Below are 26,497 nucleotides of genomic sequence, written 5' to 3'. Positions count from 1 at the left end.
CGTCAGCTTAGACGCCTCTCGCCCAGCCTGCAGCTGCAGCGGGGACCCGGACGGTGGGTGAGGGAGACTGGTTAGACGGCCGTGTCGGCTCTAAGCAGAAAAGGAGGCAGACATGGTGAACAGACGTATGTTACCAGGCAACAGGCACCGTGCCAAAGCAAGACCTCAGAATACTCACCATGACCCTGTGAGGAAGGGGGCGACCCTCTCCCTTGCACAGACGAAGAGACCGGTGCCCGCAGAGGTCCCCCAGCCATCAGTGGCACGTACCATCCCCACTGCCAGTACTGAAGGCACCACGGGACCTAAGGGAACGTTATTTCTTTTTTTTTTTTTTTTTTAAAGATTTTTTTTTTATTTATTTATTTGAGAGAGAGAGAATGAGAGAGCAAGCACATGAGAGGGGGGAGGGTCAGAGGGAGAAGCAGACTCCCTGCCGAGCAGGGAGCCCGATGCGGGACTCGATCCAGGGACTCCAGGATCATGACCTGAGCCGAAGGCAGTCGCTTAACCAACTGAGCCACCCAGGTGCCGGAACGTTATTTCTAAGCCAAGTTTCTTATAAACCATCAAGGAGAGGACCTGGCTCTTTGAAAGGAGCTCCAAGAGTCTTATCAGTCCTAGATCTCCTATTTGGCTTTTCAGATTGGTTTCTGCCACTGGGGTGTGAGCCCCATGAGGCCAGGAGCTCCCCGTGGTCTCCCCAGCACTTAGAACAGCGCTTGGCATGTAGCCGCACATAGTACGTCCTCAGTAAGTACTTGCTGCTGGCAGGAAGGGAGGGAAGAGGAGTGGGTGGCCGTGTGCAACATCGGTGCAGGAGTGGAGCCCAGAGAAAGCGAGGGACTCGTCTGGGTCAGTGTGGGCCAGTGGGTGGGGAGCAACTCAGGTTCCCCAACAGTGCTTCCTCAGGAGCACTGCCCCCCTCCCTGCAACCCCAGGACCGGGGGCCAAATGCTGCTGCCCCAGGACGGCAGGATGGAGGGTGGGGGGCGGAAAGGTCCTCTGTGGTCCCACCAGAATCTGGGAGGAGTGACCCTGGTTCTGGAGGATAACTGCAGGAACTACGAATATTATTACTGATCATGAGATGAGTCAGCTGTTGCATTTGGGAATAATAAGATTGCAGAGGCTGAGGGTTAATTAGAAAAGTGTCAAATGCTTTTTCTTAACAGTAAGGAATTTCTACAAAGGACAAATGCATAAACGAAGCCAGCTGGTCAGCAGAATTGGTCCCGGAGGCAGAGCCCTCTGCGAGGCCTCCCTGACCTCCCCATCTCTCGGGTGCTCTCCTTCATCCCTTCCCCCTCTCCACAGCCTCTGTGGAGATGAGTGGCAAAGGTCCTCAGAGCCGGACAGATGGCCCAACAGGCCAGGGCAGGGCTTGCCACATGCCCGTCTCTCACCCTTGAATGGGAGTTCCTCTGAGCAGGGCCTGGCCGCCTTCTTCTGTCACCGGTTCTAGCACAGCCTCTGGGCATTGCGGCAGCACTCCCTGGATATTTGTGCGATGAGTGAATGAGTAAATACCTAGGGGGGAGGGCTGTTGCTACTGCCCATTCTGTCCCATGAAAATGCCACAGGCCTGCTCGGACGGCAAAGCCTGCTTACCCGTGGGGTGGTATGCCCATCCCTTTCTTTCCTTTCCTTCTCGAGTGCCTACCACACCAGGCAATTCCAGGTTCCAGGGACACGAAAGTGAACAAAACCTGATCACAGCTTCTGAGGAGCCCAGTAACTGATCATGGGGGAATACACATCAATTGTCACAAGAGGATATAATGGAACTCTCTAGAAGCACAAAGGGTGCTTCTTCAAGTAAGAAGTCACCTGAGAGCTGAATCTTAAAGGGCAGGCAGGTAGGCAAGAGTGGAAGGGTGTTCTGGGAAGAGGAGGAGGCAAACAGAGGACACTAGGATGTGGAAGTGTGTGGGAACACAGGAAATGGTGAGGGGTTTGGGGGTAGGGGGTGCTGATGGCAACAAGGGTAGAGGCGTAGGCACTGACCAGTTAACAGATGTCTTCTCTGCCTTTCTAGGACGTTTGGACTTACTCTGGTAAGCCATGGAGAACCATCTAAGATTTTAAACCAGGGAGTGACATGATTAGTTATAAATTTTACTGAGGCGGCTGGAGACTAGTGGCAGGGGATTACAAGGATACCACGATCGTCCAAGCAAGCAGTACTGTGGGCCTGGGTTAGGGCAGAAACTCTGGAGGAGAGAGAGAGAGAGGGCAGACTCAAAGGATTTGGTGATCAGTTGGAAGTGGGGTTAGAGAAAGGAATGAAGAATAGTATGCAAATTTCTTGTGTAGGAGACAAGTGCTTTGGTGTAAGGTAACCAACTATTAACGGGAAACGCAGATGGAGGAACAGATTTGGGAGGCATGTTCAACCGAACTGGAGCTCTCTGTGGTCTGTCCCGAAAGGCGGCTGTAAATCCAGGTCTGGTGCTTAGAAAGAGCAGTGGAAGGAACCGGTCAGGTAGACATGAGAAAACCAGAAGCACAATTGGGGCAAATGTGTTGCTGGATGGCTGCCCATGCGCCCAGCACCTAGGCATAGGAGAGAACCACGGGTGTCAGAGATTAGGACTTCTGGATCCCTTGAGTGAAAACGAAGCCACAGAGAACTGGTGGTTTTTTCCGCCTCCATCAGATGCCGTCTCAAGGCCCCGGACCCAAGCTCTTGGGAAATCTCATTTCTTTATCAAGGACCTTGTCACCTGGTACATATTAGGATGGACCCCTAGACTTAGGGCTGGAGCAAAATTTGGCTGAGAAAGAGATTACACAGTAAGACCGGAGAGAAACTGAAATGCAAAGAGACCGCTGGCCCCGCTCCGGCATCTCCTTTAGTCTAACTGGGCCTGTAGTTGATAGCTCCATTTTCCCTGACAAACTTGGAGGTGGAAATTAAGGGAATGTTCCTGGGATTGGTACATATTTTGAAGCTCTCAGCAAGGCTGAAAATATCCATCGATATATTTTGAAGTGTAATTTCCACTCCCTTACCAGCCAAAATAATTGAACAGGAAGAAAAAGCTGTTAATGCAGGAGGCGTGTAACATCAGATCCACATTGCCTGGAAATTTACCATTTCAAAGCAATTGAGGGTTTTTACTGCCAGTGTTTACAGTCATACATGTGCCCTCTCACTGAAGCCATCAAAAGGCCCATCAATCTGGCTTGGACACTGAAATCGTTCACAGTGTGTGGAGCGAACGTCAAAGCAGAGAGAATTTTTCAAAATTATCCTGCCGGTTTGTCAGCATATAAATCGTGGGGTGTTGCCTCCCGGGAGGCGGTGTAAAGAGCTGGGGTCGTCAGTGCTCCTGGATCCCGTGGTGGCAGAGCTCCACGGTGGCATGGCCAGGCACTCCCTCCTTGCACCCTTGGCATCTCTGACCTAGCGTCCATGCACACGTTGTCCTCCTACTCAAGTCTGGGTGGGCATTTCTCCCTCCGGCCCAACAAAAACGCCTGCGTCTGCCTCCAGTCCAGGGACCCCAGGTCTGAGGGGTGCGGGTCCCTCAGTAGAGGAGTGACGTCATGCTGCCTCTTACAGCTCTGCCCAGCTCAGCAGGAGAGACAGACAGTAGACTTTGCCGACTTTCATCTTCTGTCGTGGCCAGGGCGCGCGCGTGCGTGCGTGTGTGTGTGTGTGTGTATGCGCATGTGTGCTATTTTTCAATTAGAATGTGACTTCAGGTTTTTCCTGGAAATTACCGATTTCCTTCCGCATATTTGTATCCAATGGAGGAAATTTTCAAACCCATGCCCAATCATCTGTCTTTCATTCCAGGATCCCTATCTTTCCAAAGGCCACTACCTAAAAAGTGCCGTTACCTCATGTGGGGACCCTGGAAAAGTCACTTTCTGGGCCTCTTTCTTGTGTTTGAAATGAAGGCTTTGGTACAAGGGACTCGGAAGGTCCTTTCCAGTGCTAGCATTTTAAGACTCTATTTAGTTATTTTAAACCGTTCCTGCCCCAGCAAGGATTATTGGCAATAAACCGAGATATAGTTTTCTTTATTATCACTTAGTCCCTCCACACACATTACATACATACATATATATCCGAACAATTTAAAATATTCCATTGGGTCAAGAATCTAAAAACTTCTGGATTACAGCAGACCTAAAAAGGAGAAGTAAGAAGAATGTACAAGAAATTGGTACATCCAGGATGCCTGAGGAAGGGAACTTGAGAACAGAAGTGGGAGACTTTTCATCATACATTCTTTTGTATCTTTTGATTTCTTTGCCATATGCATTTATTACCTCTTCAGTTTAAACATTTTTTAAACAAGAGAAGAGTTTTCCTTTCTCTTTCTTCAACCACGAGCCTCTCTGCAGCTCAGTTCCTGGGGGCAGAGGAGACCACGATAGGGCTGGCGTCATGGCCGGAAGCCACCCCTCAGCCCAGGCCTTGCCCAAGACCAGTCCCAGCCCTCCAGCCGGCGTGGCCAACGGCCCTGCTCCCCCATGTACGTGGAGGGTTCTGTGGGTAGGCACCACTGTGGGCTGCCTTTGCCACGGGCACTCCGGCTGAGCTGTCGAACTGCTATAGGGACTCCATTCTAGGCGTTCCAAAAAGGGGCTAGCTCTCCCGGCTCCAGCAGCCTGTGGGCAAAGGGGCCCAAGAGTCCAGGAAATGGGGAAGTACATGCATCTAGCTTTAAACTCTCCAGATCTTGCCATTCCCTTTCAAAGACAGACTGCTTTTTGTTTTGTTTTCTGTTGCTAATATAACATGAGGGCAGGAACATGAAAGGAAAAAGAACAAAAGGACCAGAGATGCATGGGGAGAAGGGGTCTTTAAGGCTCCCTTTTCTCTCCCCCCGGCCCACTGGCCTCTGCTTGGCAGAGCTGGGCTGCGGTCTCTCTGGCAGGCCCTGCTCCCCCATTTTTCTCCCCTAGTGTGGCTCCTGCTCAGCTTTCCCTTGTGACATCTAGCTGCCACCCGGACTTCTTCTACCTCCTTTTCTGATTATCCCCTTCGATGGGTGCTGGCCATCCCTTCCGTGTCCCCTACTTCCTTCCACCCCCCAACCCGACTTACCTACTTCCCTGCCACACTGCCCAGCGACAGCCGCATCTCTGAGGTCCCCACCCAGACTGGCGCTGTCACCTGCCCCACAACTGGGATAGGCTCCTCCGCCATCCGTTCGAAACCCCTGTACCCGACTTCTTTCCAGGGCCAACAAAGCCCAGGTGAGGGCGGGTCGTCCCCCAGCAGGCTACGGGAAGGTGCGGGCGAGAGGACAATTTGAGAAGCCATGGCAGAGTCAGACAAGGAGCAGCAGATGGAGACACACACTTGACAGAGTGGACACAAGAGATGGAAAGATACACAGTATGAGGAAAAACAGCTTCAGGAAAAGAAAGAGCAGAGAGCGAAAACCCATGAAAGTGTAGTAAATACTAAAACCAGAAAGGCCTGAAGAGAAACCGTCCGGGGAGCAGCAAGCAGACGCCTGACACCAGCGCAGTCAGGTCAGGGAACAGGAGCAGGAAGCATGGCGCAACAGAAACCTCTCAGGAAGGGTCATTCACCTCCCAAGCTGTGGGCTTCTTGGCTGCGGCGAGCAGAATCTATTTAAAACACAAGCAAGCATTTTACGTCCGTCTGTTTTCCTGTCTAGAAAAGCCTGGAGCCAAAGGCTTAGGGAACCATTCCAGCATTAGGACCCTGCACAGACGACAGAGCTGAGACCACGAGATCCTTGCCCCCTCTGGGAATCAGCCTCCCTTCCCCTGGTACAAGCTGCCCGGCCACTAACCTCACAGCGTATTGATCCAAGTCCCAAAGGCTGCTTGCGTTATCCACTTCCACTGGGAAAGTCTCGACGACTTCCTTCACTCTGTCTTCAAGCTTGTCAGAAAGCAGATGCTGTTCAAATATGACAGCAGTGCTAAAAGGGATGCTCACAGGGAGCTCCCTGACCAGTGGGAATATTCTCAGTGATGACTGAAGAGGCCTTGGGTGATCGGATAACAGCAAGACAAAGAGGAGAGCACCAAAGGACATGAGAGATAAAACGGCCCCAGGGAAACCATATGGGACTTGAACTGGAAAACACAAACAGCCTCCCTCCTTTCCCTGGACTGTGTATCTTTGGGAAACTCTAATCTGGGGAAGACCTGACTCCTCATCCACCTGCCACAAAGGAGTACAAAATAAGGCTGGGAGCTAAAAGTGGCTGAGGACAGCCATCCATCCATCACGCTTTGGTTTCTGATTGAGAGGGTTGGGAATGAGAGGGCTTCCTTCCCTGGCTCTGGAGCCTGTGAATTGTGTAAAATACTGTTCCAGGCTGAATATAAGTCCTCTGCGCTGCATGACATTTATATTCTTGAAAAACATACTGTATAAATCAAATCAAATTTTGCCTGCCAGAGAAGTTGGCCTTTCAAAATAAATTTGAGGTCAATCCTATGTTTAAAGAGAAGAATGGCTTGTGAAGGTGAAAAATCATCCCAGTTCATGTCTGTAACTTTGGAGTTTTGAATGTCTGATTTGGGTGGCTGTGGGGGTGGGGGTGGGACTGTCTAGAGATCCATCTATAGTTTACTTGTGGATTGCAATTCAGCATCACTTTAAAACAAAAAATTTAGTCGGATAGGTATGTTGCAGAAGCCCCTGCTAAAGAAGTATGAATTTTAAAAAATTGATGATGGAAAATTTCAAATATGTATTTTAAAAGTAGCAAGCCTAATATAAAATACCCAACTCCAGCTATCATCAACTCCTGGCCAATCCTGTGAGAAACATGGACTTTTGAGCCAGATGACAGATACAGAGAATGAACTTCATAGGACAGGACAAACAGGATTAGTGGTACTGAGGCTGTAGGTCCAAGTTTCTGCATAAATGCCTTAGACCAGAGCCTGGAGTATAAAGAGAAAGGCTGAGAAACATATTCTTTTTTTTTTTTTTAAGATTTTATTTATTTGACCTAGAGAGACACAGCGAGAAAGGGAACACAAGCAGGGGGAGTGGGAGAGGGAGAAGCAGGCTTCCCGCAGAGCAGGGAGCCCGATGCGGGGCTCGATCCCAGGACCCCGGGATCATGACCTGAGCCGAAGGCAGACGCTTAACGACTGAGCCACCCAGGCGCCCCTGAGAAACATATTCTTGGTTAACAACCGAAGAAAGCTGGGACTTAAAAACAAAACCCCTCTTCCCCCCAGCCCCAGGCTGAATAATGCCCAAGTAACAGTAACAGTGGTTACCTTCAAGGAGGGAAAGGACTGGGGAGGGATGGGGGCGGGGGGAGGGATTCCCTTTTCATTACACATTAAAAATTTTTTTTTTGGAATTTGTGCACACATTACCTATTTTCAAAAGTAACTTGTAAGAAACAAATATCATGAAGCTTTGCAGTAACCACATCTACTAGATACGACAAAAGGGCAAACTGGATTTGCTGTCTTATAGTAATTTGCTCAGGTAGATGAATGTACAACCTTCTGATCCAAAGCCGTACATCATCAGATGTTTCATGTAATATAAGAAACCCCAGCCCCGAGAGCTGGAGTAACTGGACTCGGAGCCGTGGGTCGCAGCAGTCCTAGAACCTGAGGGGCTGGTGTCCGCACTGAGCCCAAAGCCCTGGGTAGGAGCCTGATCGGGACTCACACATCATGCCCTACCTGCTCATCAGCACCCAGGTCCACACGGAAGTGGGCCCCACCCCAGTGGGTGATGAACACTCAGCTCCAGAGCTGATACAGTATCTGGGGGCCTCAAAGAGAAGTGTCTTGGGAAACAAAACTTTTTTGAGTACTTCATCAGTGGCCCTCCCCGCATGGTCCTGGACAAGCTGGAACATGTGCTGAGCATGACAGAGGTGGGCCAGATGCTGGTGTGGTGCTTGCACAACGACTGACTCTCTCATCTCACACTTAGGAGCAGACGGGGCACCCCTTTTTTGCATGATTCCCAATCCTGAGCATCTGTTCACTCACTGTCCAGCCCCTCTCTTCCCAAATCGTCATTTTCCTTTGCCCAGCACCACTGGGCAGTGAATGGCCTTTTCTGAAACCTGCCTCAGCCAGTGGGAGAGGGCAGGGCCCTTGCCTTGGGGCTTCTAGTTGCCCCTCCAGTTTCAGGCCTGGCCAAGGGCCTTAGAGGAGGTCATGATCTGTGGGCAGGCTGAGGGGCCCACAAGAGCTAGGCTGTCCTTGGCCAGGAGCTGGGAGACCCCAAGGAGCACAGTCCCAGGATTGGGTGGGAGGGTCCTGCATAGCTAGTCCAAGCCAATAAAGGGCTGTGATGAGTGGTTGCTCAAAAAAAAAAAAAAAAGAAAGAAAGAAAGAAAGAAACCCCAGCCCTGAATGGCTACATGGGTGCAGACAATTTGTCAAAATTCACAAGCAGTACTCTTAAGATTTGTACTTTATTGTATGTTCATTTTGCTGTGCTTCAATAAAGTATTATTAACAACAACAAAAATCCTAGCCCTTGTGAACAAATGAGTCAAAGAATCGCCACTTGGGGGTTTATTGGGTTGGTAGTTCAGAGAAAACTGTTGTTTTGAGAAGACAACACAATGTAGACTTTCTGCAAAAACTTGCTCTTTGGAAACCATCACTACAGCATGTGTTTTTGGTTAAGCATTCCACGGCTGAAACGCAACTCTATGCTGAGATGCCGAGAGGATGAGGCAAAATCTTGGCCAAGGTCAAGCTCTGCTGAGACGGGGACGGCAGCCAACTGCTCTGCACTTGTATGACATTTAAAAAAGAAAAACTAACCCCAAGCCATCTCTGTCCCTTTTTGGAGCCAACATTAGTCCTGCTCATTGTATCCAAGAACTCAGAGGAAGCCGCATGTATGTGGCTACATCTCAGGCCTACCAAACCTCCAGGGCCCATACATACATACTTTGATTAAAAAAAAATAAGCTAGCTTGCTGGGACTCTAGTTGGCTCTATGGGATATGACGAAAGATGTCAGAATTTTAGATGAAGTTAGGGTTCATCTATCAGAGGGCAGAGAAATACACTTTAGCCTCCCTTTTGCCTATCTGGTTACTTTTTTTGGAACTACAGCAACAAAATGACCCTGATTTGGCAGAAAATGGGGGCTCGTGTCTACATCTGGGTGATTATTATAAAAAGTGCTGCAAGTTTAGCATATTGGGTCTAAATCTGTGCTAAACAAAGGAAAGCCAATATACCAACACCCTCTTTGGGACTGAAACTAAGCACAAGGATGAACTGGGAAATGTATTTTCTGTCAGGTCATAGGGAACAGATATATAAACAGAGCAATGTCTTTTGGCAGCTTATAAAATATAAACTACGTTTTGCACATGTCTGTCTTACTGATGGCCAAAGGTAAAAGGGACAAAGTCCAAGGCCAGTCAGGGTTATACAAGATGCAGGCCCCAGAAACTTCCCAGTCTCCCTGTGAGTTGATCATGTCTTAGGACTTACGGATGGATAACAACGTGTTAACACTGGATCCCTCAAAAAGGCAGTCATGACAACATAAAAAAAGAGAGAATATTTTTAACTTATTGGTTTAATGTTTTCCTTGTAAAGTACCTAATTCTATTCAGTCCTCTATAGTATAGTCTTAATTTCTCCTATCCTTAAAATGAGAAACACTCACTCCTTTTTTCTCAAAATCTTCCCATCTATAATACTTGGCAAACTTGCCTCATTTCCATTCTGTGCTTATCTCTTATTAAACCTTACAGAACTAGCAATGCGGTTGAAGATAAAGATTTCTCTTCTTTCTTTGTTGTTAAGTAGTGAACTAAGTAGGAATGTGAGTTCCCTAAGGCCACACACAGCACATCTCTGGTGAGAACTGTATTTTGACCCCAGGTGGAACACCAGGTGGAGGAAGCAGGCTTCTCTCTCTAGTCAATGAGGCCAGGAGGACATGGTGTGGCATCCTGCTTCCCTCATTTCCCCCCTTTCCGTGCACAGTCTCCATTCCCAGAGCCGGGGGCGGGATGAGGGTGTTCAGCGAAGCAGAAGGTACACAACTCCCAAGGGAAAGCGCCACATAAGAAACAGTGGGATGTACTGCAGAATGCTACAGCTAGGAGGGTCCTTACAGCACATCTAATCTCGACTTCTAACTTTATTGGTAAAGAGAGCAGCCCAGAAAAGTTAAGTGATTAGTCCGAAGATACACAGCTAATGGCCAGAACCAAAACCTAGGTCACCAGCCTATTTCTCTGACCCTCCAACATACGACAGAACTGAATACAGGGAAAAGCAAAATAGAAAGCGAAGTCCATGGGCTACCCCACATCAACCCATGAACCAAATAAACATACCTCTTTTAAAACTACCCATGTCTTGGGGCACCTGGGTGGCTCAGTCAGTTAAGCCGCTGCCTTCGGCTCAGGTCATGATCCCAGGGTCCTGGGATCGAGCCGCGCATCGGGCTCCCTGCTCAGCGGGGAGTCTGCTTCTCCCGTTCCCTCTGCCTGCCTCTCTGCCTACTTGTTCTCTCTCTCTGTCAAATAAATAAATAAATAAAATCTTTAAAAAAAAAATAAAAATAAAACTACCCATGTCTTAATCTCCCATTTCTTTTCAGCTGTTAGCTTACTAAGCTCAAATGTTTGGTTCTTATCCAGGACTTAATGGATACCCTGGTGGCCTGAACAGTCAGAATCCCAACTCTGCCCCAGCATGTTGAAGCCCGAAAAGGGAGATCTTTGGGAAGCAGGAGTAGAATATAAGTAGGCTCTCCAACTCAGGAATATTCTGGACCACACATCATGCTTATAATAATGCTGACTCCAAACTCAGCAGCTTTTGGAGCTTAGGCAGGCAGAAAGGCAACAGACTACCCACTTAGCGAGAGGAAAATGCAAGAATTAATAACAAGTAAGGAAGCTAAAAGGAGGGCAAATGCTTTCGGTTCAGTCTGGAAGGTAGGAAATTATCTCCATTCAGAGCAGAAAATGACCTTTTAAGGCAGTGTATACTATATTTGAAGAGGATACCACCCAGGATTCGTGAACTAGGTCCTTTGACATTCCCTATTCCTATGCAAAGGAAGTCAGTTCCTGATTATCCCCCAAATGATTACCCATTTGGTTCAGTTACCCACAGTGTCTAGGGACCTCCAACAAGGTGGGCCACAGACAGACCCGGTTAGATGGAAGTAATAGTCTAATGTACTTCCCACCTTCCCAAATCACATGCCGGCACTACAGCAAGGGCCTTGGTGCCTCAAGCAAAGGGGGGTGACTAACGCATCTCCTAGCAGGCTGGTGGGCTAGGTCATTTGAACAAGTAAGCTACCTGGCTGCCTGTAAGCCCTGCGCCATCACCTGATGCGAAACTGCTCCAGGGCTGGGGACAGGCAGAAGGTCTAAGACTTCAGCATGAGGAGGTAACTTGGTGAATGGCTAATGTATATCGCTGAATTCCAAAGCAAATGTATTCTGGGGACCATGTATTATATTTACGTTATTCAGATCAAGAGTTCATCGTAACAAGGTCATTCTTACACCCTCTTTCAGCTTATCTCACCCAAGAAAAACGGATTCCCACTGAATTCCTGAAGGATCAGGTACTCCAAAAATGGCCACTGAGCAACAGAAAAGACAAAAGATCAGAAAGAAGGACCCTTTTAAAATATGTAATAATTAGTAAACTAGCAAACCAAGAAACTGTCTTCTTTAAAAGTAAAAAGTGATACCTCTCATGACGATGAGACATGATGAAGAAAAAAAAAGGAGGAAAGGATAAATGAATGAATGAAAAACTCAGAGAGGTAAGATAAACTAAGAATTTAGATTATAGTCAAAAGTTAGGGGCCCACACTAACAGGTAGAAGAGGAAGCTGAACAAAAGCTCCTTCTGCCTGCTGGGTTCCTAAGAGTCTAAAATGAGGGATTAAAATGGCTTTATTTCAACAGAACACATTTGTCATCTGATCTCCATCCGTGACATGGATAAGAATAAGTAACTTATGGCTGCACTCTTAAAGAGCAACAAATCCCTGAATATTGTGCCTTGTTCACTTTAGGATAGTAAATCACTGATTGCTTGTGTATCGTACACACAAAAAAGATCTGTCTGTAACTTTTATTTTACGTTTTTATTTTAAAATAAACAGTGTTTCCAAAAAACATTGACTACAAGGGGAAATGAGTCAATAAAGGATGGGAGACAAAGGGGAAGCAGAGAGAAGACTCTAAGCCTAGAAACACAATGACGGGGGCACATTCAGGGAGGCCCTTGCCATGACCCTGTCCTCTCACTACTGCTCACATGGAGGCTCAGCAAATGTACTGGGACACGAGCTTAAGGGTTAGAGAGAACCATTCCCTTGAAATAAAAGGTGGTATCAACTGATACTCACTCCAGCAATGTGAGCCCCCTCCGCCCCATCCAACTTCTAGGATTCTATCCTAAGTAAATTATCAAAGATACAGTCAAAGATTTATATAAAAGACAGTTCATCACAACATCACTGACATTAACAAAGGATCTGAAACAACCAGAATTTTCAACAGTGTGGGAATGGACACCTAAAATATGGTAGAGCCACTAGAAATCTACTTTCAAAGATTAGGGGCACAGGAAATTAATTACTTGTGGTGTGGTACCATGTTAAGTGAGGAGGAAAAAATAGGATGCCAACCTGTATTTATATATGACTCTGAATTTTATTTGTATTTTATGCATTTTTAAATAGTGAAAGGAAATTCATGGACATACCAGCAAAGTTAGCTCTTTTCTAAACAGAGGGAAGATGGATAGTTTTTATTCCTTCTTTAGACTCGTTTCTAATGAACATACATTGCTTTTCTTTCTTTTTTTTTTTTCTATCGGCAAAACACAATAATTAGCTCTTTTATAATATGCCTGCCCTAAAATATCTCATTTGAGGTCACCATTGTCAGTCTTGAGGAAAGGGTGCTAAAGGCTGACTCAGAGAAAGTCAAATCTACACAGTAACTTCTGAGAAGGGTGAGAAATCTCATGTGCCAGTCTAGCTTCTTTCTCTATGGTGGCTGCTGGCTCTGTTACTGGGCCTTGCAGGAAGCTCTGTTGGGGAATCCATTCCTTCTTCCCACAGCAACCACTGCACCTACATAAGCTCGTACGTGCTTCTCCCCTCTTAGCATGAGGATCACGGGGAAAGAGAATGAAAGCACCCTACTCCCTGTTTCAGAGGAAGTTTTCTTGTAACCCTATCCAAATGACCCAAAATCAGCTACACAGATTTGGAAATATAAGTCACCAGTTATGTTCAGGAACCATATATAAAAGCCCTATTTCTCAAGAATGAATATAAAACAAAATCTGTGAGTGCCACCTTGTGGCAAGCCTGACTACTCTAATGACCACCCATCAGTCTCCAAGGTTCACCCCTGGACTCCAGAGCGTGGGGTCCAGCCACCGAGGCACACGCCCACAATAACCTACCCCACTGAACATACGGTCCCTAAGGCGGCCGGTACTATTCATTTTCAAGGATCTCTAAGTTTAGGGCCCAGAAATGCCTGTTTGAGGACAAGAGGGAAAGAAGGGGCGTAAGAACAAAATGCACCTTCGTTTCCGGACCATTCGCTGATGGGCTGAAGCTGCGCCGCGTGTGGTATGTCTGCGCGCACGTCACACGCCACTGCCACACGGCAGGGACCTGAGGGATGACTATCTCCCCCAAGAACAGTTACCGATTTTATAAAGCTGTGAAGAAAAAAGTGTTACATTTACAATCAGTGAACTTTGTGCTTAGAAGAAGTTTTATTTATCAGTGTTAGAGCAAACCATCACCAACTTGGGCACAATTTCAAAACAGCTCCTGTTGGATTCTGGCCATAAAATTGTTTAAGTTTGTTAACCATCTTGTAAAAAAGCTCTCCTCATACTTGAGAAAAAATACTAATCACTAATAACTTGCTTTCATGCTCAAAGTGGTGGCTTCACATAAAGAGATGAAACATCACCGTTTTGAACATCTAAATATATGAATTAATCTCAGAGTCCCAGGCATGAGAGCAGGTGGAGAAATCCTCACAATGCAATCTAACCAAAGGACTCCAAGAGACAATGAAGTGTCGAAAACAGGTCAGTATTACAAATCTGAAGGAACACAGAACCCGGAAGGGACCTGACACTGATTCTGAAAGAAGAGAATCTTCCTCTCAGAAAGGGATTCAGCTAAAAACCCTGCACTTCTGGACAGGAGGATTGCAACGAACAGACAACAAACAGCAATGAAAGGGAATGCGGAGCAAATATCAAAGTTTTCTTGAGAGATGGTGCTTGTACTTCTCTCGGCCCCACCCAGTTAGAAGGCCTATTTCCAGAAAAGGATTTCCTCCAGTGTTAGGGTGGAAGCATATGGCAGGAAGTCGCTGCTTTGGTCCTGGACGTGTAAAGGGGGACATTCTCAAGTATGGAAATAAACTGAAGTGACCTAGATGGGATGGATCTCAACCAGGTGAGTTGTGGGAGAGCATGAAGCCAAGGAATTTACAATTATGATCTTGAACTGGGAAAATGAAGCTCACCTCTCCAACCTCTGCAAGAACGTTTTCTCCCGTCCTAACCCAATGGGATTAAAATACTTGGCTGCCCCTGTTTGAGAAAAACCAACATACTGGGCAGGGAAGAAATGTATTAAAAACCTGAGCATCTTGACAAGTCACCTCAGGGGAGAATCCTTCATTTGCTGTCTGCACAGGGAAAGCAAAAGAAGGAAAGCAAAATAAAGGCCAAGGCCCTTTTGTCCACGAAAATAAAATAAGAGGGAGGCAAAAAGAACTCTCACCCTGCCCAACTAAAATCCACAACCATACGCTCCCCTTGAGGCAACAGCCTGGCTCCCCCAGAAGCATCCTGGGAGCTGCGTGGGTTAGCATTCCACGTTGTGACACTGGGCTCTGACAATTAATGACACGGGAAGAGGTGACTTTCCCGCCTTGGCTCAGCTTCCCGGCCGTCCTCACCTGGGAGGAGAGCGGCTGTCACGACAGCTTGACGGGCAGGTCTTCCCCATACCTCCGGAGCAGCTTCTGATGGTTGTGGTCCACGGACCACTGCTGGGGCAGGTGCCTGGGCTGCATGCAGTCCAGGAAGTGCTGACGCCAGCGGCTCTCCAGCTGCATGAGGGAGCGCAGCCCGCCCCGGCTGTGGCACCGCACCACCCTCAGCCCGTGGGGGACGTAGTTTCCGTTGGAAATCCTGGCAAGACACAAAGTACAGGGGTCTGAGGGAGGCAAGCACGGCATGGTGGCGCGGACGGCTCCAAATGCTGCGGGCCACGGGGCTTCCACAGGGCAGATGAGGAGGTGGCTAGACTTCTAAAGGGTTGATTACATTAATGCTTAAAAAAAAAAAAGATTTTTGGGGCGCCTGGGTGGCTCAGTCGTTAGGCGTCTGCCTTCGGCTCGGGTCGTGATCCCAGGGTCCTGGGATCGAGCCCCACATTGGGCTCCCTGCTCCGCGGGAAGCCTGCTTCTCCCTCTCCCACTCCCCCTGCTTGTGTTCCCTCTCTCGCTGTGTCTCTCTCTGTCAAATAAATAAATAAAATCTTTAAAAAAAAATTTAAAAAAAAAAAAAAAAAAAGATTTTATTTATTTACTTGAGAGAGAGAGAGAGAGAGAGAGAGAGAGCATGGGCAGGAGGGGGGAGGGGCAGAGGGAGAAGCGGACTCCCCGCTGAGCAGGGGTTCGATCCCAGGACCCTGAGACCATGACCTGAGCCGAAGGCAGACGCTTAACGGACTGAGCCACCCAGGCGCCCCCTACTTTGTTTTTAAAGCATCTTTCCTACATCTGCCTTTTTAAAGAAGTAGTTTGGACATACTGCACACAGTCCAACAGCAAGGTGTTTGGGGATTCTGAGCTGTGTTTGTGGGAAGGCCGCGGCAGGCTGCTCAGCCCCCACTGCAGGGGCCGTACTGTCTGGCTGACAACGAGTGAAGAATGTCGTTGGTCTTTTATTTCCTCCAGGGTTACTCAGGTACCAGCCCGCCCTTCTTTTAAGTTATTCATTCTCAACCATACTTAGTATCTATATGGGGCTGTTGCATCACCCCACATGTTCCAATGTCTCAAACACTGGAACACTTACATGTAAAATGCAAGGTGGGACATTTCTTTAGTGCCTCCTTCCTCCCAGAAAGAATGCCCAGCCGGCCGGCACAGGCAGTCCAGTCAGTGGTATGGTGATAGCATGCTGTGGCGACAGACGGGAGCTCCCCCTGTGTGAGCGCAGCATACCACGTGGACCTGGTGGGTCCCTGTCGGACACCTGAAACTAACGTAACATTCTGTGACTGTGTCAACGACGCTTCAATTTAAAAAATAGATAAATAAAAAAAGACGGGGGCTCCTGGCTGGCTCAGTCAGTAGAACATGCGACTCTTCATCATACAGTCATGAGTTCGAGCCCCACGCTGGGCCTCGAGATTACTTAAAAAAAAAAAAAATCAACAAATAAAAATCTTGGGGCGCCTGGCTGGCTCAGTCAGTGGAGCATGCAGCTCTTGATCTTGGGGTTGTAAGTTCAAGCCCCATGTTGGGTGCAGAGATTACTCAAAATTATAGTCTTTAAAAAAAAATAAAAAAGAATGCCAAACCACATCCATGGGAGACATGTTTTGGTCCTATGAAACAGTCAGTTGTGCAGCCGGTGCTGTTTAATGGAAGATGAATCCCTGCCTTCTTCCTAACTAAGCAGAGAGACCTTAAAAAGTGCTCTGATGCCCTGCAAACAGTGCTTTCACCTCCTGTGAGTAACGACTACTTTTCTTGAGGAAGCCCCTACCCTATGGACTCAGTTCCCCTCCTTGCATCCATACCCCACTCTCAGTCCTCCCTCTCAATACCCTCTCCCCATTCTAGCAGTGCTAGTGCCCTCTTGGGATCTGCAGCCACTTCACTGCTTAGCTCACAAGTGTGCCACTAACGTGCCTAGCTCCCCCCAAACAGCTACTCTTCTCGGCCCCAGACATCCAAGTCCAGCATCCCTCTATCCAAGTCAGCAAGGTGATTGGTTAGAAAGGCCTGTGGCTGAAAGGGGAAAGTTTAGTTGTTTTAGCAAATACATCTGGGAATTGGCCAAAGGAACCAGTCTCGTTAATTTTTCATCAGACCTTGGCAAGTTACTTAACTTTAACCTCAGGGTAGCGAACATAAAACCTGGAAAATAACATCTATTCTACAACCTCGTAAAATAGTTATAAGGATAAAACTCATTAGTGATGTTTTTTTAACTTCAAAAGATTTAAAAAATGCAAGATATAATGCTAGCAGTTACCAGTAAGAAATCTAAATCCTATTTCATAGGGTTGTTAGAAGAACCAATTAAGGCAATTTATAGAAAGTTTATTAGCTTGGTTAAGTAGATTAGGATATCTGTAACTATTTGTTTGATAAATGTTTGCTGCTATCTTTAAGATTTTTGGGTAATGAAATGGTACAGGCCACCAGCATCACTCTCACAGTTTTGTGAACTTATCAGTCCCTAGTACTACTGGAAAAGTGATAATGGGAAGTCAAACTAGAACAGGTGGCCCAGTCTCTTTCACTCAGTCGTGTACCCATTCATTTCTCAGGACCATCGGCTTCTCATTGAGGAACACTGAATTAAGTCACGAGTTCAACTCTGTACTCATGGGGAAGGAGAGAAAGCAAAGAAGGAAGGAAAAAGGAGAAAAGTTATATGAACGGTAAGAGCAATTCTGGCCAATATTCTATTCGGTGGGCCAGGACCCTGAGTGCAGGTGAGACAGCGAACATGAATCTAATCATTGGTCTCGGTTCCCACAGACCTGGGTAAGATAAGACACAAAGCCACATACGTCGTACTCATGAGCAACTTCAGAGACTTGAGGGTATTTTTTGAGTATTATTTTCATCTCCTGTGCTGACTTTAGGATTTACTTCTGCATAGAACGTCTAAGGCACAGCTCCACTGCATTTGAACTCATGTGCTAATCATGAAAACGACTGGACGTAGATGACCCTAAAGGGTCAAGGACAGAAGGCAAGTCTCCTATGGAAAGGAAATTCTCAAACAGATTCTTCTCTCCCAGCCCTATGGTATTTTAAGCCATTAGACACTCAATGGGAGAAGAGGAGGCTATGCTCTGCACCTAAAAGGCTAATGCCCCACCCCCTTCCTGGCAAGCACCCTCACTAAGTAGTCAGGGTTAATGCCACTGGGTTATTCCTCAATCCCTTCTCAGACCAGAACTGTCCACTGTACCTTGTCTCCAGGCTGGCAGCCTCTTGAAGCATCTCATCCGTGACTGTGTCTGTGTCGTAAAACTCTCTGAGTGCTTGCAAAAGCTCCTCCTTTCGATGAGCAGGCAGGCTCTCCGCGTTGAGCAGGGCCCTGGCCCCAGAGCGGACCTGCCGGCGCTCAGGGTCTTCCAGCAGGCGCAGACCCTCCTCGGAGCCAATGGGGGCCTGGAACTCCCTGGCCAGCTGCTGCTTCAGGTGGTTGTCATAGTAGTTAGAGATGGCGTGGCAGGAGGTGCACAGCAGAAGCACATCGTGCGAGTTGTGGTCCTTCATCTCAATGGGGAAGTGCTTCCGGTACTCATGCGGAATCACGTTCTTCCTGCCAAGCCCACCCAGAAGGCAGTGCTCGTTAGCAACGGACACAGAACACAGGTGGAGCTAGGAGGCAGGCCACTGGGATTCTCCTCTGGGCCTACACAGGACTGAGAAGCCTTGGGCACCACAACCCAAGAGAGATTACATAAAGGCAATACTGCCTCTTCCACTCTCGGCCTACCTACCTAGCTGTGCCTTAGTTTCCTCTCTCCGAGGAGCAAGTTCATACCACCTGCTAGCAAGAGTCAGCAGAGGGCCAAGGCAGGGGAAGGCTAATAACAACTGTGCTCCCAGAAGGAAAAGTATCAGAGAATTAAAAAAAAATTCTAATGACCTTTAACATCTGGAAAATAACTCTCTCAAAGCATGTAGCGGGTCCCTCTACTCCTGAAATTTTGGAAGCCTGGTGACCTAAAAAAAGCAAATTTCCTCATCTGAGGAACCCCTTACTCAGACTATGTCCGTGGCTCATCAAGGCCCATCGTTCTTTTCTAAGGAGAACTGAGCTCTCAGGAAAAACTCTTGGCATTCACAACTATTTGTTTCACTTTGTAAGGGGAGAGTAGGAAAGTGAGTTACTCCCCTGAAGCCAGGGAGTAGAGCCAAAGCGTGCCTTCAGGTCTCCGAGTACAGGCACACCTCATTTCACTGCACTTGGCAGATACTGCATTCTTTACAAATTGAAAGTCTGTGACAACTGTGCATCACGCAAGTCTACTGGCCCCGTTTTTTTTTCCAACAGCATTTGTTCACTTTGTGTCTCTGTGTCACATTTTGATAATTCTCCCAACATTTCAAACTTTTTCATTATTACTATATTTGTTATGCTGATCTGTGATCACTATCCTAGGTGTCACTATAGTAACTGTTTTGGGAGACCATGAACCACGCCCACATAAGACCGCGCACTCAATAGATAAATGTGTGTGTTCTGACTGCCTCACCAACCGGCCATTCCCGTGTCGCTCTCCCTTTCCTCGGGCCTCCTTACTCCTTGAGACGCGATGATATTGATATCAGGCCAGTTAATAACCTACTACAATGACCTCTACGTGTTCAGGTGAAAGAAGAGAGGCATGTCTCCCACTTTAAATCAAAAGCTAGAAATGATTACATTTAGTGAGGAAGGCATGTCGAGAGCCAAGACAGACCAAAAGCTAGGCCTCCTGCTGCAGTTAGCCAAGTTGTGACTGCACAGGAGAAGTCCTTGAAGGCAATTAAAAGTGCTGCTCCAGTGAACACATAAATGCTATGCAAACCAAACAGCCTTACCGCTGACATGGAGAAAGGTTAGTGGTCTGGACAGAAGACCAAACCAGCCACTCGGTTATCTTAAGCCAAAGCCTAATCCAGAGCAAGGCCCTAACTCTCTTCAATTCTGTGAAGGCTGAAACAGGTGAGGAAGCTGCAGAAGAAAAGTCTGAAGCTAGCTGAGTTGGTTCATGAAGTTTAAGGAAAGAAACCATCTCCCTAAACATCAAAGTACAAGACGAAGCCCCAAGGGCTGATGTAGAAGCTGCAGTGAGTTATGCAGAAGATCTAGCTAAGATCATTAACGAAGGTGGCTACACTTAACAGCAGATTTTCACTGTGGATGAAACAGCCTTCGATTGCAAGAAGATGCCATCTAGGATTTTCATAGCTAAAGAGGAGAAGTCAATGCCTGGCTTCAAAACTTCAAAAGCCAGGCTGACTCTCTTATTTGGGACTAATGCAGCTGGTGACTTTAAGTTGAAGCCAATGCTCACGAACCATTCCAAAAATCCAAGAGCCCTTCAGAATTATGCTAAATCTACTCTGCCTGTGCTCTCTAAATGGAACGACAAAGCCTAGATGACAGCATATCTGTTTACCACATGGTTTACTGAATATTTTAATCCCACTGTTGGGACTACTAGGCAGGAAAAAAAAACAAAATTCCTTTTAAAATATTACTGCTGGGGGCGCCTGGGTGGCTCAGTCAGCTGAGTGTCTACCTTTGGCTCAGGTCATGATCCCGGGGTCCTGGGACTGAGCCCCACATCAGGCTCCCTGCTCAGTGGAGAGTCTGCTTGTCCCTCTCCCTGTGTCCCTCACCCCCCGCTCATGCTCTGTGCTCTTTCTCAAATAAATAAAAATAAAATCTTTAAAAAATAAAATATTACTGCTCATTGATAGTGTATCTGGTCACCCAAGAACTCTGATAGATGTACGAGATTAATGTTCTTTTCAGGTCTGCTAACACAACATCTATTCTGCAGCCTGTGGATCAAGCAGTAATTTTGATTTTTAAGTCTTATTATTTAAGAAATACATTTCATAAGGCTATAGCTACCATAAATAGAGATTCCTCTAATGGATCTGGGCAAAGTAAACTGAAAACCTTCCGGAAAGGATTCACCATTCTAGATGCCATTAAGAACATTCATGATTCATGGGAAGAGGTCAAAATACCAACATTAATTAACAGGAGTCTCTAGCCCTCATGGATGACTTTGAGGGGTTTAAGACTTTGGTGGAGGAAGTAACTGCAGATATGGTGGGAAACAGCAAGAGAACAGGAATTAGAAGTGGAGCCTGAAGATGGGACTGAATTGCAGCCATTGTTTTATCTCATGATAAAACTTAAAAGGATGAGGAGTTGCTTCTTGTTGAATGAGCAGAGAAAGAGGTTTCTTGAGATGGGATCTACTCCTGGTGAAGAGGCTGTGAAGCTTGTTGAAATGACAACAATGGATTTAAAATACTACATAAACTTAGTTGACTAGGCAGTGGTAAAATTTGAGAGGACTAACTTCATTCTGGAAGAAGTTCTGCTATGGGCGAAATGCTATCAAACAACATCACATGCTACAGAGTAATCATTTATGAAGAGTTAATCGATTGCAGCAAACTTCACTGTTGTCTTATTTTAAGAAACTGCCACAGCCACCACCCTGATCAGTCAGCAACCGTCAACATCATGGCAATAACCTCCCCCAGAAAAAAGATTACGGCTCACTGAAAGCTCAGATGTGGTGAGCATTTTTTAGCAATAGAGTATTTTTATTTATTAATTATTTATTTTTAAAGTAATCTCTACACCCAACATGTGGCTCGAATTCATGACCCCAAGAATCAAGAGTCACATCCTCTACTGGCTGAGCCAGCCAGGTGCTCCAGCAATAAAGGTTTTGTTTTGTTTTGTTTTATATAGAGAGAGTGAGTGGGGGGGAGGGGCAGAAGGAGATGGAGAGAGAGAAGCTCAAGCAGGCTCCACGCTCAGCACAGGGCCTGACGCAGGGCTGGATCTCACGACCCTGAGATCACGACTTGAGCCAAAATCAAGAGTCGGATGCTTAACCAATTGAGACAGCCAGGCACCCCAGCAATAAAGTATTTTTAAATGAAAGTATATACATTGCGGGGCGCCTGGGTGGCTCAGTCGTTAAGCATCTGCCTTCGGCTCAGGTCATGATCCCAGGGTCCTGGGATCGAGTCCCACATCGGGCTCCCTGCTCAGCGGGAAGCCTGCTTCTCCCTCTCCCACTCCCCCTGTTTGTGTTCCCTCTCTCGCCGTGTCTCTCTCTGTCAAATAAATAAACAAAATCTTAAAAAAAAAAAAAAGTATATACATTGTTTTTTTAGATATAACATTACTGCACATCTAACAGTCTACAGTATAGTGTAAACATAATTTTTAAATGACTGGGAAAACCAGAAACTTCATTTGACTCACATTTTTTTTAAAGATTTTATTTATTTATTTATTTATTTATTTACTCAGAAAGAGACAGAGTGTGAGTGGGGGTGGGTAGGAGCAGAGGGAGAGAGAGAATCTTAAGCAGGTTCCATGCCCAGCATGGACCCCAATGCGGCTTGATCTCATGACCCTGAGATCATGTCCTGAGCTGAAATCAAGAGTTGGCCATTTAATTGACTGAGCCACCCAGGCGCCCCTAAAGATTTTATTTTTAAGTAATCTCAACACCCAACGTGGGCCTCGAACTTACAACCCCAAGATCAAGAATCGCACGCCCCACCAACTAAGCCGGCCAGGCACCCCTGACTCACTCACTTCATTGCGGTATTTGCTTTATGATGGTGCGCTGGGAACAGACCTGCAATACCTCTGAGGTATGCATAGGTATGCCTGCACTCCATGAACAGTACCAAGGCTCAGAAAGTTGTGAGCCACTCATGGGAAGATTATAAGGACACACAGAGAAAGGCAGCTTCTGAAGGAAATGGGTCCCCAGTCTTTTATGAGCAAAGGGGAACCACTCTCTTTATGGCAAACTGTTACTAAGAAGAGTACTGCATTCTTAAAACCAAGAACAGGGCTCAGGAGAGGCAGGAGAGCACGACAGCAGGACCACACAGAGGGGAGAAGTTCTCAGGAAAACTGGGATGACCCCTACAGACAAGTCTCTCAGCCAAAGCTGGCAGATTCAACCAAGACCTGAGAGCTCCCCATGTGGCTCCAAAGGCAGTTTCCATCAGAGGCAGAGTCTGGGCGGCCCAGCCCCACACTCACCGAATGTACGAGTCTTTCTTGCCACAGACTACACACAGGTTCTCTTTAACCATCAGGTAATAGTCTCCTGGAGATTCGGGTCTTCCTGCGGGTTCAAACTGTAGCTTGACCACAAAAGGCTCCTCGCTCACCAGCTCTTAGAGAAAAGATAAGAGGTCAGTGTTTGCCCACCTGTCCCTCAGGAAAGAAGCCCCACCTGAAATGTTCTCTGCAGTGTCCTGGCAGAGATCATGATTTCTGGCTTCTGAATAGCCACGTCCCACTTGTGTCAAGGTCGTCCTGCCTTCTTCTATCCCTCCCTGCCCCTTGTCTCTCTTTCCACTCCTGCCAGTACCCACGTGCACCTAATGTAGATGAAACAGGACAGGTAAGTCTCACACCTCCAATGCCTTTGTCCAGGTACCACTGAGCTTTCCTTCGGTCACAAGTGCAGAGGGGCTGTCCATCAGGAGCATGGAGGAAGCAGTTATCATAGAGGGGTGATTTTCTGCAGGGAAAGGAGAGATTAATCTAAAACTGGAAGCTAGCTCTGGGCCAAGGTATCGGTTGCCTCCCATGTTGTCTTTTTTTTTTTTTTTTTTAAGATTTTATTTATTTATTTGGCAGAGAGAGATTGAGAAAGAGCACACAAAAGCAGGGAGAGCAGCAGAGGGAGACGGAGAAGTAGGCTCTCCGCTGAGCAGGGAGCCCAATGCGGGGCTCGATCCCACATGACCTGAGCCGAAGGCAGACGCTTAACTGACAGCCACCCAGGCGCCCCTCCCATGTTGTCTTCTGAGTGACTCCAGCTATTCTCAACACTAGGGTCAAACATTATATTTATGGGAAAAAACAAATAGGGCAAAAAAAAAAATCATGTCTGTTACTCCAACTGCATGGGCTAGGAACTAAAAATGAATTCATGTATCTAGTTCTTGTATGTATGGAACAAGGAGTGAGTTGGGTAGTACATACACAGCTCTGATGTGAGAGCGAACAGGAGCAAAGCACTAAGAAAACTGCTCTACAGAGTCATCATTGGGTTAAACAAAGTCAATCAAAATTAAAGAACTTCAAGCTAAAGTAATGAGGGCCACATGGGTTTATTTCTGGCTCATACGCAATACTTGCTTCAATTTAATCATCCAATTCCTAAAGGCATTCTGCTACGGGGACCAAACTTCCACTCCAAAGTACTTATTAGTCATCTTTTTGCAACAGAGGCGTAAGTCGCACAGAAAAACTCTCACTGCTTAGAGAATGATACTGGCTTAGAGCTGGATGCCTTTCTAAATAATCAAATACCAAATGAGCAGGAAATCAGATGATGCATTTCTCCTGAAATGTATGAGGAAAATTCATGTTATTCATTTTCGCAGCTATCCTGAGCAAGCAAGGAGTAATAATTATACCCTCATTTATAACTAGAGAAGTTACAAGGCTCAGGTCATATCAGGATCAGTGACAAAGCTAGGGGTAAGCTCTCCTTATATCCACTCAATTCTAAAAATTACAAAGTAAAAGAAGGGGAAAAGGAGGAAAATACACAAATAGATCAAAGGATAGCTCCAAATGTCCTTGAAGGAAAGGAAAAAATAAAATTAACCTCTGGGGAAAAAAAAATTTAACCCCTGGAGCACCTGCTACCCTACCACACACAACCTTCTCCCCAGACCCAAGATGAAGCATCATGCCTTTTGCTGGAGGCTGGGCCTCTGAGTCTCTCTCTACCAGACAGAGAACAACTCAGTTACCTGGCCGAATAGCCCACCCCCAGGGGCTTTCTTTTATGCTTTCTGGGATCTCTCCCTTGGTGGTTGCCTGCCGTCATTCCATCTGTCTTAGACTTCTTATGTCTTGGCTTCTGCTGAGCTTCTGCTGCTTCCCCATTAACCTCTTCCCCAAGTCGGCTGAGTCCTTTGCTTCGGAATGGGATGTCTACCACATCCTGACAATTTTCCAAGACTTTGCTCCAGCCCATGTGGTCATCGTTTTCATCTAGAGTTGAATTCCTAGAGAAAGGGTATCCAAGAAGACGGAGAAAGAGAGCCACTGAAATCTGGGCATCCCTGGCAGCATAAATCACCTGAAGAGAAAAGTCAGAGATCAGTGGAATCTGGAAGGCAAACCAGAAAGTGCAATTTCCAAGTTAATCACAAAGATGCAGACAACTTTCAGGATTCTAATTCAAGATGTACAATACCCTAAGCACCATGTACTTCTTTTTTTTTTTTTTTTTTAAAGATTTTATTTATTCATTTGACAGAGAGAGACACAGCAAGAGAGGGAACACAAGCAGGGGGAGTGGGAGAGGGAGAAGCAGGCCTCCCGCCGAGCAGGGAGCCTGACGCGGGCTTGATCCCAGGACCCCGGGATCACGACCCGAGCCGAAGGCAGACGCTCAACGACTGAGCCACCAAGGTACCCCGTGCACCATGTACTTCTTAAAAACCTTTTATGATGAAATATTTCACACTATACAAAAGTAAACTGAATAGTATAATCAATCTTCATGTTTCTTGTTTATGTTAAAATAATGACTTACTCTGAATACTCAAAAATCCTAACCTATATAAACCCAGTGAAGTTTCTTTCTATCTGTTACCAAACCTGATAGATTTTTCTCAAGTTTGGGTGAGGGTAGTCACCACAAGTTTGACAACTAGTACATGAAATTCACTTTGGAGGTGGCCATGATCTAGAACACCTGAAAACAAGATTTACTGAGAGGGCTGTGTGACTTTCAATCAGAAACAACCTGCCATTAAGATGTGGAAAACAAGCATGGGTTTCAAGCATGGGCCTCAAATCAAAAGTCACAAGGGCTCATTTCTGGAATTTATTTATTTAATAATGGTAAGCCACCCTCCCAAGCCACTGGTGACGGAAAAGCTGGTCATAAATAAAAGTAGCCCAAACTATCATTAATAGCTTTTCCCAACAAAGGAAGTAAAGACTTTAAAATTCCTTTAATTTATCTTTAGTAACCAAGCCTGGTAAATAATACTATTAGGAAGGATTTTTTATGCTTTTTAGAATAAAATAGGTTTGGATAAAATCTTCCACCTAGACTCAACAATCTATACATCTACCAGCAGGTTGTCTCCCACAGGAAAAGTGTGCTTGAATGTTAAGAGTTTAAAGTGCTTTTTAGGGGCGCCTGGGTGGTTCAGTTGGTTAAATGTCTGCCTTCAGCTCAGGTCATGATCCCCGGGTCCTGGGATCGAGCCCTGTGTCAGGCTCCCTGCTCAGTGGGGAGTCTGCTTCTCCTTCTCCCTCTGCCCCTCCTCCCACTCATTCTCTCTCTCACTCTCTCTCAAATAAATAAATAAAATCTTTAAAAAAAAATAAAGTGCTTTTTAACAAACTGTTAAGGAAACCAAGGCACTTTCAACAGATACTGTTGAGACAACTGGATGACCACATGTAAAAGAATAAAATTGGACCCCTACCTCAC

The 26,497-nt window shown here is 46.5% G+C and overlaps 1 protein-coding gene and 1 pseudogene across 6 annotated transcripts in view; one reads left to right on the top strand and one right to left on the bottom strand.

Moving 5' to 3' along the window:
• Nucleotides 1–4,016: 4,016 nt before the first annotated feature.
• Nucleotides 4,017–26,497, bottom strand: part of EXD2 (exonuclease 3'-5' domain containing 2) — a 61,280-nt gene continuing 38,799 nt past the window's right edge. Inside the window, exons 5-11 of one of the 6 annotated variants that reach the window (XR_013440753.1) lie at nucleotides 24,795–25,126; nucleotides 23,442–23,548; nucleotides 23,062–23,197; nucleotides 18,214–18,570; nucleotides 5,787–15,183; nucleotides 5,560–5,598; nucleotides 4,017–5,243 (exon numbers count right to left, since the gene is read on the bottom strand). Coding sequence is in view for 3 of the 6 variants with exons in the window: in XM_036107225.2 (XP_035963118.1) it covers nucleotides 14,967–15,183; nucleotides 18,214–18,570; nucleotides 23,062–23,197; nucleotides 23,442–23,548; nucleotides 24,795–25,126 (1,149 nt within the window). In the remaining 3 variants the exon portion in view is untranslated. Of the gene's footprint in view, nucleotides 15,184–18,213; nucleotides 18,571–23,061; nucleotides 23,198–23,441; nucleotides 23,549–24,794; nucleotides 25,127–26,497 lie in introns of all 6 variants that reach the window. The other 5 variants (XR_013440752.1, XR_013440751.1, XM_036107225.2 and 2 more) reach the window with 5 other exon arrangements.
• LOC118545142 (GTP cyclohydrolase 1 feedback regulatory protein pseudogene) lies at nucleotides 7,651–7,895 on the top strand (annotated as a pseudogene).

Source organism: Halichoerus grypus, chromosome 8 (genome assembly GCF_964656455.1).
Source record: "Halichoerus grypus chromosome 8, mHalGry1.hap1.1, whole genome shotgun sequence".
Lineage (NCBI taxonomy): Eukaryota > Metazoa > Chordata > Mammalia > Carnivora > Phocidae > Halichoerus > Halichoerus grypus.
This window is presented reverse-complemented; position numbering and strand designations above follow the sequence as displayed.